This window comes from Pelodiscus sinensis, chromosome 4, assembly GCF_049634645.1.
Source record: "Pelodiscus sinensis isolate JC-2024 chromosome 4, ASM4963464v1, whole genome shotgun sequence".
Classification (NCBI taxonomy): Eukaryota; Metazoa; Chordata; order Testudines; family Trionychidae; genus Pelodiscus; species Pelodiscus sinensis.
In genome coordinates this window covers 129,454,907-129,466,370 of record NC_134714.1, presented here as the reverse complement: position 1 = coordinate 129,466,370, position 11,464 = coordinate 129,454,907, and the positions used below count along the sequence as shown (strand labels likewise).

Genomic DNA, 11,464 nt, shown 5'->3' with positions numbered 1-11,464 from the left:
CCCGCCCAGACTCAGCCCAGAGGCACCGTCTGCCCGGGCCCCCTGCCCGGACCCCCCCCCCCGCCGAACCTCACCCCCAAATCCCCGTCTGACCAGCCCCCTCTGCTCAGCTTCCCCCCAAATCCCCGTCTGACCAGCCCCCCTGTCTACTCAGCTTCCCCCCAAATCCGTCTGACCAGCCCCCTGTCTGCTCAGCTTCCCCCCAATCCCCGTCTGACCAGCCCCCTGTCTGCTCAGCTTCCCCCCAAATCCCCGTCTGACCAGCCCCCTCTGCTCAGCTTCCCCCCAATCCCCGTCTGACCAGCCCCCAGTCTGCTCAGCTTCCCCCCAAATCCCCGTCTGACCAGCCCCCAGTCTGCTCAGCTTCCCCCCAATCCCCGTCTGACCAGCCCCCTGTCTACTCAGCTTCCCCCCAAATCCCCGTCTGACCAGCCCCCCTGTCTGCTCAGCTTCCCCCCAAATCCCCGTCTGACCAGCCCCCTGTCTGCTCAGCTTCCCCCCAAATCCCCGTCTGACCAGCCCCCCTGTCTACTCAGCTTCCCCCCAAATCCGTCTGACCAGCCCCCTGTCTGCTCAGCTTCCCCCCAAATCCCCGTCTGACCAGCCCCCTGTCTGCTCAGCTTCCCCCCAATCCCCGTCTGACCAGCCCCCTGTCTGCTCAGCTTCCCCCCAAATCCCCGTCTGACCAGCCCCCTCTGCTCAGCTTCCCCCCAATCCCCGTCTGACCAGCCCCCTGTCTGCTCAGCTTCCCCCCAAATCCCCGTCTGACCAGCCCCCAGTCTGCTCAGCTTCCCCCCAAATCCCCGTCTGACCAGCCCCCTGTCTGCTCAGCTTCCCCCCAATCCCCGTCTGACCAGCCCCCTGTCTGCTCAGCTTCCCCCCAAATCCGTCTGACCAGCCCCCAGTCTGCTCAGCTTCCCCCCAATCCCCGTCTGACCAGCCCCCCTGTCTGCTCAGCTTCCCCCCAAATCCGTCTGACCAGCCCCCAGTCTGCTCAGCTTCCCCCCAATCCCCGTCTGACCAGCCCCCCTGTCTGCTCAGCTTCCCCCCAAATCCCCGTCTGACCAGCCCCCAGTCTGCTCAGCTTCCCCCCAAATCCCCGTCTGACCAGCCCCCCGTCTGCTCAGCTTCCCCCCCAATCCCCGTCTGACCAGCCCCCCTGTCTACTCAGCTTCCCCCCAAATCCGTCTGACCAGCCCCCAGTCTGCTCAGCTTCCCCCCAAATCCCCGTCTGACCAGCCCCCCGTCTGCTCAGCTTCCCCCCCAATCCCCGTCTGACTAGCCCCCACACAGACCCCTCCATGAGTTTCTCCTCCAATCTCCCGTCTGTCCAGCCCTCCCCCAGCCTCTTCCCGTGCCTTCTGCCCCCCCCCCGATCCCCTGCTGAGCCTCCTCCCCCCCTCCATCCACCCAGCCCCCTTCCTCCACACCTGGATCCCCCCAGCAAGCCTCACCTCCCGGACACCCAGACCCCACCTCCCTGCTGAGCATCAACCCCTCCCAGCCAAGCCCCCTGCATCTGGACCCCCACCCGTGCCCAGATCAGCCACTGAGCCCCCTACACTCCGAACCCCACCCAACCGCGCCAGGCCCCCCCTTCTTGACCCCATCCCCCCACACATGGAACCTTTGCTGAGCCTCAGTCCCATTCTGCCTGCACCCAGACCCCCCCCCCCCCGGGCTGAGCTGCCTGTACCCAGCCTGCCCCACACAGAACCTTCTCACCCCACCCTGGATCCCCACACATTGTATCCGTCCACCCCCTGAATCTGGATCACTCCTGTGTCCATCAGAGGCACAGTGTCACCCCCCCTCCCCCCCGCCAGATCACCCCATCCAGGAACCCCTGACCACACAGCCAAATCCCTGGGACTGTGCCCTGAGATTTGTGTAGCATCCCCCCCCCCCCCAAATGCCAGGGTGGGATTCCTGCCCCCGGGTGCAGCATCACGGCTTCTCACCCCAGCGGGGTCCGTGTGAGGGCATTTCCATAGCAGGTATGGAAACTGCTGCTTAAACATGCCCCCCCCCCCCCCCAGGCCCATTTCCCCAGGGCCCTGAGTCACCACCCCCAGCAGCAGACACCAGATCCCATGATCCCGGCCAAGGAGCCTGCATGGCAGCTTCCATGCCCTGCCTTGCTCTGGCTCCGGCCCCCTCTTCCTGGTTCATCTGCTTGCTCCAGTGGGTCTTTCTCTCTGCAGGGCGGCCCTGTCTGGCCTTCCTCTCCAGAAATGCGCCACTCCGCCCTCCTGAGTCCCTGGTATCCACCCCCGGCCCATTGCTCCTGGCAGGCCAGAGCAAACAGCCTGCTCTGTGCCCTCCCGAGCTCGGGCACCGGGCTTCTGCAGGGCAGTGCCCATGTCGACTGGGATCCCAGGAGCAATAGCAGGGCAGCAGCCCCTTCTCTCAGTGCCACTAGCACCGCAGTCTAGGCCCCATCCTGCGTGGTAAGCATCATGCCCTGCCGCCGCTGCAGCCCCCATTCCACGCCGGGGGCCCGAGAAGAAGGGAGGTGGGATGCCCTGGTGGGAGAGGGCCTTGGGCAGGCCTGGCGATTGGCACCCAGAGAGGGGAGACGCTGGGCGTCACAGCCTTGTCTCTGAAAACAAGCCGGATCTGGGCTCACGCCCCAGGGTTGTGAGAGCCTGGAGGGGCCTTCAGGGAGAGGAGCTCAGAGGAAGTTGGGCTTATGGGACATGAACCGTGCTGGGGAAGCGTGTGGGGGGTGGAGGTGGCTTTTCCGACTGTTCTCAAGGGCAGCTGAAGCCTCACATGGCACCTCCCCCTTTCCACAGCACAATCACAGCTGCTGAAACATCCCCCCCCCCCCAAAAAAAAATCCCTGGGCAGGGATCGAACCTGGGACTCTAGAATCAAGGGATGTCAGTGGTTAACCAGTAAGCATCACCCTTATGAGGTGACAAGTTAATGGCAGCCTGGCTGGGCTAGAGTCCCTCCCTCCCCACTTTTAAGTGGCTAACCAGTTAAATGTAATATTTAACTAATTCAATACTTCTGCTTATCAGATAGTCGACTAGTCACTTACATTCCTAAATTGAACCTCTCTAAGCCAGCACCCTTGAGACCTGACTGGTGCTGAACCAGAAAATTTGCCAGACCACAGGAAGTCAGTATTATCTAGCAGCATCACCAACACCTCCACTGCTGTCTTTGAAGACAGTGAGGGGTAAATCAGAGCTAAATAACAGCACAGAACGCGTAGCCAGGGCTGGTGCCTGTATATGGGACCACAGGAAACTTGGCCACACCTATGCTAAGTGGACATGGGCTAACTAAAATCCTGCCAGACCACAGCTGTTGCTGGGCCAGAGAGGTTCAACTTGTAGTAAGTGGGGTTACAAAAGGGTTTACTTAGACATTGTAGAACACTTGTGGATTGCTACACCCTGTAATCTCACACAAGGTCTCTCCCCTGCATGCCATGGGGTAACACTGAACTGCTGGCTCTGTAAATGGAAACTGTACTCCCAGTGTGAGGCACTGGTCTGCCACAGGAGGGCATGTCTCCAGCCTAACAAAAGAAGGCCCCACTGTGGAACAGAAGACAAAATGCTTTGTCTTCTCCCCATGAGAAAGTGACTGCAACTGAATTCCTCTCAGCTGCTGAACTTGCAGCGGGAGAAGGAATATTGGATTTAGAAGAGCAAAGATTACCAAGCATAAGCAAAAGATCCCCACTGGTTGTCCTAAGTAAGGCCTAAAGGACATGTAGTGTTTGTATACGAGAAGCTTCTATTACCTTTTGAAACTTGAGGCTGTCACTTGTGTGTAAGGCCCTGCTTTAACTTCGTAAATAACGGTTTCCTTTTCCTAGTTAGTAAATCTTTAGACATTTCCCCCAAAAGGATTAGCTGCAAGTGTTGTGTGTGGTGTGACAGACAAAGTGCTGGTGACCTCTGCTAAGTAACTTGTCCTTTGGAACTGGGAGAAACCAGCATATTGTTGTGCTCTTTCCGGGTTGGGAGCCGCTCTCACAAAGGCCAGCATACCTCGGGGCCACGGCACAGCGGAGGACACGAGGACTGTCTGGGACTCCACAGTTCGGCTCTTAGTGTCTGTGTTTACACTCATGTTGGTCGGTGAAATCTGAGGCCAGGCCTCAGCCAGTGTGGGTGTATGCGCCCTGCCTCGTACCCATCTGCCCACAGGTCAGTACTCACGCTCCCCCTCAGGACACCTTGACATCCTGGGGGCTAGTCGTAAGCCACGCCGGGCGCTGCGAAAGGGGACTGGACCTCATCTCTGTTTGGCAACGATGGTCACTCATGTGCCCTGGTGGCATTAGCCATGCAGCAGGAGTGTTTTGCTGGTCACCACTCACCCATGTGCAGAAGCCAGCAGGGGCTGAGAGAAGCTGCCTGCCCCACCCCGTCTCAGGGAGAAAGGGCCCAGCTGAGCCAGGGCCCTACTGTATTTCCATAGTGCTCAGGGCCAGCAGACCCCTGCCAGGGCCTGGTGGCAGCAGCACAAGGCAGAGCCAGGACACCACACAGCCTGGCTTGGCATCCAACAGAGCTCCCCCAACCCACGCACCTGGCCCCCCCTCTCCCCAGCCCACTGTTGCCAACCCTGACCTCGTCACGGGCTCCTCTCCAAGGAGCTGGGAAGAGGGGTTCCCCGCCCCCCATGGGCCACAGAGCTAACTGGAGGGACTGGCCCATTGCTCCCTTGAACTGCTTTCCCCCTGTGAACACGGGGCAAGGCCACTGGGAATTCACAGCCCCACTGATACGTAGCACATGGACAGCAGCAGGGAGGGGTCATGAAATGGGAGGGGGCACAATTCCAAAGCAGAGTCCTAGCCCCCACACCTGCTGAGGGCTGTCAGTCCTGAACAAGGGGTACTTGGCCCAGCTGTTCACTCCCTGCCCTCAAGCCCTTTTCTCCCCCAAGACAGGCGCACGAGAGCCCTGACAACCGGGTGTAGGCCCTTTATTGCAGGGGTGGGTTCAGAAAGCAGGCTGGGCGGCGCTGTCACCGGTACAGGTAGTCGGCCTCGATGTTGGCCGCGATCTCGGCCTCCCACTTGTCCCCGTTGTTGAGCAGTTTCTCCTTGTTGTACAGCAGCTCCTCGTGTGTCTCCGTGGAGAACTCAAAGTTGGGGCCCTGCAGAAGTCAGGAGAGCAGAGCGTTTCCCCCAAGACCTCACCCCCTCATGGCCAGACTCCGCTCCTCCCTCGCCCAGCGCAGGGACCTGCCAGGACCTCCCTCCCCACTAGGGATGTTAAATATCGGTTAGCTGAATAGTCGAGTAACCTCGTGAATTCTTATCAGTTACTTGACTACTCTATAGTCCCCGGGGCCAGGGCCAGCAGCATTGGAGGCAGCAGTGTGAGGTGCCAGGCGGGAGCTGGTTTGCGAGTGGAGTCAGTTTAAAAACCAGCTCTCATGGACTGGCTACCTGTCGCTGCTGCCTCTGATACAGAGGCAGTAATGCAGGGTGGCAGCAGTCTCTATCCAGGGCTGGGGGGAGAGAGGAGGGGGGGGGGGAGGGCGGCTGTCCTCCTGGACCCAGCAAGAGCCAGAACTGAGCCGGGCTGCCTGCCAGCCTAGCTCCGAATACATTTTAAGTGCAGACTCTCCACAGAGGTAGGTCCCGGTGTGGATAAATCTCTAACATATTTTGTATTAAGATCTTGTCCTTTTAGATACATCTTTGTTAAGTGTTCTTATAGAATCTCTAAAATTTCTCCTATAACTTTGTATTAAGATATATAGATCTTTTAAGAAAAAATGTCTTTTGAGCTCTCCCCTTTCCTTGATTGCCCTGTTGAAATGAATGAGGTGTGAATGGAGAATGAAAGGTGAGCACCTCCAGCAGCAGTTGCAAGGGTGGAGAAGGTCTGGGAGCCGGAGCCAGATCTAAGACAATACCTGCAAAGTGAGCTCATTAAGAAGACTGGACATACAGATGCCTTGGCAGTCAAGCAGCAAGGGCCTGCCCTTGGAAGAACTCTTTGAAGCAGCATTAAGAAAGGCCAGTTGATGACTAATTGGCTGCATGAGAGGGATAAATAAGAGGCATCTTGCAGAGGGATCCCGGGTTTTCGTCTTGTTAACATGGGAGCATCGATCCGGATCAGCAGAAGCCCGGCTCCACCCCCTCCCCCATCTAACTCACCTGGCCAGTGCAGTTAGGGGGAGCAACTTTTGGTAACAACAAGACGGAGTGAGGGAGAGAGAGAGTGTCATATGCAGATAAGTATTGATTGATCTATGTATGTTCAATAGAAGTGGCGTGTTGCCTTATCCCCCCTGAAAAAGATCCCAGGTGCTTCTTTTAAGCACAACACCGGACCCATCACAAGCTAGGACTGAACCTGGTTGCTGGCCAGCCTGCTAAAAAAAATGTACTGGGGAAGGGTGGGCGTTGGGGGGGGGGGGAAATGCATGTAGTCTATAGCATTCTCCTATAAGCTTTTGCTTACCGGTTAATCGACTACTCTATTACATTCCTACTCCCCACCACACAGAGACCCACAGACGCCAAGAGGCATGGGAGTGAGTCTGTGGAGAGATCACACGCCCGGCCCCTCATCCCACACGCAGCCGGCTGCATTCACCTCCACAATGGCGTCCACAGGGCAGGCCTCCTGGCAGAACCCGCAGTAAATGCACTTGGTCATGTCGATATCGTAGCGAGTGGTTCGTCGGCTGCCGTCGGCTCGGGGCTCAGCCTCGATGGTGATCGCCTGGGGGAAGGGGAGAAGAAGGGGCGGTCATTCCCCACCCCAGCACCGCCGCTCCAATACACTGGGGAAAAGCAGGGGTGCTGCCTACTGAGGGTCACACCAGGCAGCACAGGGGGCTGGAGAGTCTCAGCTGTGTAATAGAGTGACTGGCTAAGAGTAGTTCAGCAGAAAAGGACCTAGGGATTACACTGGATGAGAAGCTGGATATGAGTCAACAGTGTGCCCTGTATTGGGTGCATTACGAGGAGCATTTCCAGCAGATCTAAAAGTGATTCTTCCCCTTTATTCGGCACTAGTGAGGCCACATCTGGAGTACTGCATCCAGTTGTACACACACACCCATTACAGAAAGGATGTGGATGCCTTGGAGAGGGTCCAGTGGAAGGCAACCAAAATGATTAGGGGGCTGGAGCATATGACCTACAAGAAGAGGCAGAGGGATTTGGGCGTATTTAGTCTGCAAAAGAGAAGAGCGAGGGGGGATTTGATAACAGCTTTCGATTTCCTGAAGGGAGGTTTCCAAAGAGGCTGGAGAGAGGCTGTTCTCAGTGGTGGCAGATGGCAGAACAAGGAGCAATGGGCTCAAGTTGCAGCGGGGGAGGTTTGGGTTGGATATTAGGAAAAACTATTTCACTAGGAGGGTGGGGAAGCACTGGGCGGGGTTCCCTAGGGAGGTGATGAAATCCCCCTCGCTAGAGGTTTTTAAGTCCTGACTTGACAGAGCCCTGGCTGGGTTGATTTAGTTGGGTGGTCCTGATTCGGGCAGGGGGCTGGACTCAATGACTCCTGAGGCCTCCTCCAGCCCTAGGAGTCTATGAGGGGAGGGGGAGATACACACAGATCTTTTGCCAGCGAGACTGGAGAAAGGGCTGGAGTCACTGCCCAGACCGTCAGGAGCCAGCTGTGTCAGTGCCTGAGCCTACCAGAGCCAACGCAGCTCACACCCCCATCTCCACCACAGGGCTTCTTGCAGGGAGGTACAGACATCCAAGCTGGGCAACCGGCCACTAGCAGGGACCAAACCAAGGTCCCCTGGAGAGATCTTAGGGAGGGAAGGGAAGCAGGGACCTCCCTGCACAAGAGTCACTTACTCAGGACGCACCATGCCAGAGACAAGCATCCAAGTGGAGCTGTGAGGTGCAACCCCACACGGACAAGCCCCGCAGCGAGGGGGAAGGCTCACCTGGGCAGGGCAGACGGCTTCGCAGAGCTTGCAGGCGATGCACCGCTCCTCTCCAGACGGGTAGCGGCGCAGGGCGTGCTCGCCCCGAAAACGCGGGCTCAGGGGGCCCTTCTCAAAGGGGTAGTTGATGGTGGCAGGTTCCCGGAAAAGGTAACTCAGGGTAATACCCAGGCCTGTAGGAGGAGCCAGGGGAGGTTAGAACCCGCCCAAGGAAGTGAGAACCCACTAATCATCATCCAGACCTTACACGATCTGCATGCGGGAACCCCCTACTGCTTTCCCATTGGCATTGATGCCTGTCGGACCCTCACAGCCTCTCTAATCGCAATCCCAAGACCCCATCCCAGGTCCTGTCCAACCCTCCCACCCCAGGTCCTGCTATCACAACCCACCCCAACAGAGCCCAGGGCTCACCTCGTAAAAGCTCTGTCCACAAAAGGGTTTGAGCAGCCCGGTCAGTGATGGATTTCATGTCCATTTCCTTTTCCTGTACATTCACATACTCTGTAAGGGAGACATACATCATCACCCCCCTGAGCAAAGCAACATGGAGGGGCTGGGACAGGCATCCATCCGCTGGGTACAGTGCCCAGACAGAACCCACAAGGGGTTCGGTAGCAGCTTGGGGGATGGAAGAGACCTAACTTGGATTGCTTGCCCCTTGGGGGACAGGACACTGGGCGATGCAAGAACCAGGCTAGACTCCATGCCCTCCAGAATGGGCTCTGGATGCTGTGCCCCGGGGGAGCCAGAGGGAGGGCCGGAGCCAATACTCACTATAGGACTCTCTCGGGGCTGTAACACTGAGCAACCGGGTGAAACTTAGGCAGGGCGATGTCCCTGGGGAATCAAGGTGAAAGGTTAGTGAGTTGCACGGTGCTCCCAGCACCATGGGGCAGCAGAGGGGGAGGGGGCTCAGCCCACAATCCTACAGCATGGAGTCTTCCCTACAGCCACTATCCTTACCTGTGCGGGAAGCTCGGCATATCATCCGCAGGGCCGCCATGCTGAGCCCGGGGCAATCTGCAACATGGAGAGCAGACAGCATCGGCTCAAGCCATCAGCACCACACTGGGACCAGAGCACAGCACCCAGCAGCCGCTACCACCAGCACGACACCCCCTGCCGCAGGGCACTGTCCCACCGGGGTCCTGCAGCTCCAGGAACGGGAGCCGGCACCCAGGGATGGCGGCATGGGGTGCACACGAGCCCTGCAGCGCCCTGCCCCGGGATGGGAGCCTGCACCCAGGGAGAGCAGCATGGGGGTGCACACGAGCCCTGCAGCACCCTGCCCCGGGACGGGAGCCTGCACCCAGGACGGCGGCATGGGGGTGCATATGAGCCCTGCAGCGCCCTACCCCAGGGACAGGAGCCTGCACCCAGGGATGGCAGCATGGGGGTGCACATGAGCCCTGCAGCACCCTGCCCCAGGGACGGGAGCCTGCACCCAGGGATGGCAGCATGGGGGTGCACATGAGCCCTGCAGCACCCTGCCCCGGGACGGGAGCCTGCACCCAGGGAGAGCAGCATGGGGGTGCATATGAGCCCTGCAGCACCGTGCCCCGGGACAGGAGCCTGCACCCAGGGATGGCAGCATGGGGGTGCACATGAGCCCTGCAGCACCCTGCCCCGGGACGGGAGCCTGCACCCAGGGAGAGCAGCATGGGGGTGCACATGAGCCCTGCAGCACCCTGCCCCGGGACGGGAGCCTGCACCCAGGGATGGCAGCATGGGGGTGCACATGAGCCCTGCAGCACCCTGCCCCAGGACGGGAGCCTGCACCCAGGGATGGCAGCATGGGGGTGCACACGAGCCCTGCAGCACCCTGCCCCGGGACGGGAGCCTGCACCCAGGGATGGCAGCATGGGGGTGCACACGAGCCCTGCAGCACCCTACCCCAGGGACGGGAGCCTGCACCCAGGGATGGCAGCATGGGGGTGCACACGAGCCCTGCAGCACCCTGCCCCAGGGACGGGAGCCTGCACCCAGGGATGGCAGCATGGGGGTGCACACGAGCCCTGCAGCACCCTGCCCCAGGGACGGGAGCCTGCACCCAGGGATGGCGGCATGGGGGTGCACACGAGCCCTGCAGCACCCTGCCCCGGGACGGGAGCCAGGATCCCCCAGTGCCGGGCACCTACCCAGGGGGGTCTGCAGCACCTTGCTGTGGGGCAAGGACTCATTCTGGCGGGGAGGGGGACATAGGTCCCATCCCAGCAGTACCTGGGTCTGGCGAGATGAAGGAACCCAGGCGTCCTGCCCCGCCCAGCAATGCAAGGGGCGGGGCTTACCTGGCTCCGCCCATGGGAGGAGCCCCCGGCGGCTGCAGTGCGCATGCGCACCCCCTGAAGGTCCCAGTGACCCGAGGCCGAGTGCACCGAGCCCCGGGGAGCGGCTACCGGGCAGGGGGGGTGGGCGGGGCCGAGGCCCTGCGCGAGGCCGGGGGGCGGGACTCACCCCCGCGGGGACAGCACCGGGGAGGGGGGCGCCTGCTCCGCTCCGACTCTGCGGCGAGCTAGCCAGGCCTGCCGAAGGGCCGGCAAGAGCGAGGGCCAATCACCGAGCTGCTCGCGTCCCATTGGCTAAGGGGCCGGAAAAGAGCCGGGGCACGTGTCCTGATTGGGCAGCGCGGGCGTGACGTAGCGTCTGAGCGGTTGAAAGGATTGGCGAAGCAGTGAGATTTAGGGCGGGGTCACTAAGTAGCGGCCCCGGTTGATTGGTGGATGGGGAAAGGGTGGGGCGGGGTCACCTTCGGCTCAGCCAGGCGGATTGGTGGGGCGGAGTGTGGGCGGGGCTACATCCGGATCAGCCAGGCGCATTGGTGGAGCGGCGTGGAGGCGGGGTTACACACACAACGGCCACGCGGATTGGTGAAGAGACATAGGGGCCGGGCATTCGCAGCTCCTTGTGACGCAGCGTGGGGCTTTTTGGCGCATGCGTGTCCGTGAGGTCTGGGCGTACGAGGGCCCCGCGTGACGCCAATCCGGAGTGGCAGAGCCTAGTGTGAACGGGCCCATCCGGAGTTAACGTGGCTTCACTCCGGTTTAGCTGCGTCCCTCTGCAGGGGGAATCTGCGCGGCGGCTCTTTGGCTGACCCGGTTTATCTGCTCGCTCGCAGTTAATCCGGATTAATCTGCCCGTGTAGACAAGCCCTGCGTGCCCTGAGCCGTGGTTCCCCCTGCAGCACATCGCCCCGGGGGGCCAGGCTGCGCTGGAGGCTGGTGCCCTGGCAATGCCCCAGAGAGGGACTATGGGAAATGGCACATACAGACTGGGGTGGGTGGGAGACCCCCTTGTACCCGCAGCACCCGCCTCCATCTGATCAATGTAATCACCCGGTGGCCGGTGGGCCCTGCTGGATGTGGGACCCTACCAGGACAATGGTGCCGCTGGGCCCTTTGTCCAGCCAGTGGGGCCCGGAGGGGCTGCATTTGCTTCCTGTTGCTTTAGCCATGTGGCTGGAGCTGTCCTTCTGGATGGCGCAAGCGAGAAGAGCTGGGGATGGGGTGCCACCTGGGGTGGGCTGAGAGCCTGGCTGGTTTCACAAAGAGCCTGGCTGCCGGAG

General features: G+C 60.4%; 1 protein-coding gene across 2 annotated transcripts; it reads right to left on the bottom strand.

Annotated features, from left to right (window-relative positions):
- Positions 1 to 4,940: 4,940 nt before the first annotated feature.
- Positions 4,941 to 10,482, bottom strand: NDUFS8 (NADH:ubiquinone oxidoreductase core subunit S8). Of its 2 annotated transcripts, none has more exons than XM_075929118.1 (7): positions 10,357 to 10,482; positions 8,866 to 8,922; positions 8,677 to 8,739; positions 8,314 to 8,403; positions 7,900 to 8,072; positions 6,588 to 6,716; positions 4,941 to 5,130 (listed from the first exon to the last, which is right to left on the bottom strand). In XM_075929118.1, exons 2-7 carry the CDS (start codon positions 8,903 to 8,905, stop codon positions 4,999 to 5,001), a joined length of 627 nt encoding a protein of 208 aa, XP_075785233.1. In that variant the 5' UTR covers positions 8,906 to 8,922; positions 10,357 to 10,482; the 3' UTR covers positions 4,941 to 4,998. The 2 variants fall into 2 exon arrangements, with proteins under 2 accessions (XP_075785233.1, XP_075785234.1); XM_075929119.1 differs by lacking the exon at positions 10,357 to 10,482 and adding an exon at positions 10,123 to 10,206.
- Positions 10,483 to 11,464: the final 982 nt, after the last annotated feature.

Coding starts and splice junctions, on each gene's coding strand:
- NDUFS8 (XM_075929118.1), bottom strand. CDS start 8,905: ATGGCGGCCCTGCGGATGATATGCCGAGCTTCCCGCACAG. Junction 6,717..7,899: donor AAGCCGTCTGCCCTGCCCAG/GTGAGCCTTCCC, acceptor CCCTTCCCCCAG/GCGATCACCATCGAGGCTGA. Junction 5,131..6,587: donor CTGTGGACGCCATTGTGGAG/GTGAATGCAGCC, acceptor TGACTTCTGCAG/GGCCCCAACTTTGAGTTCTC.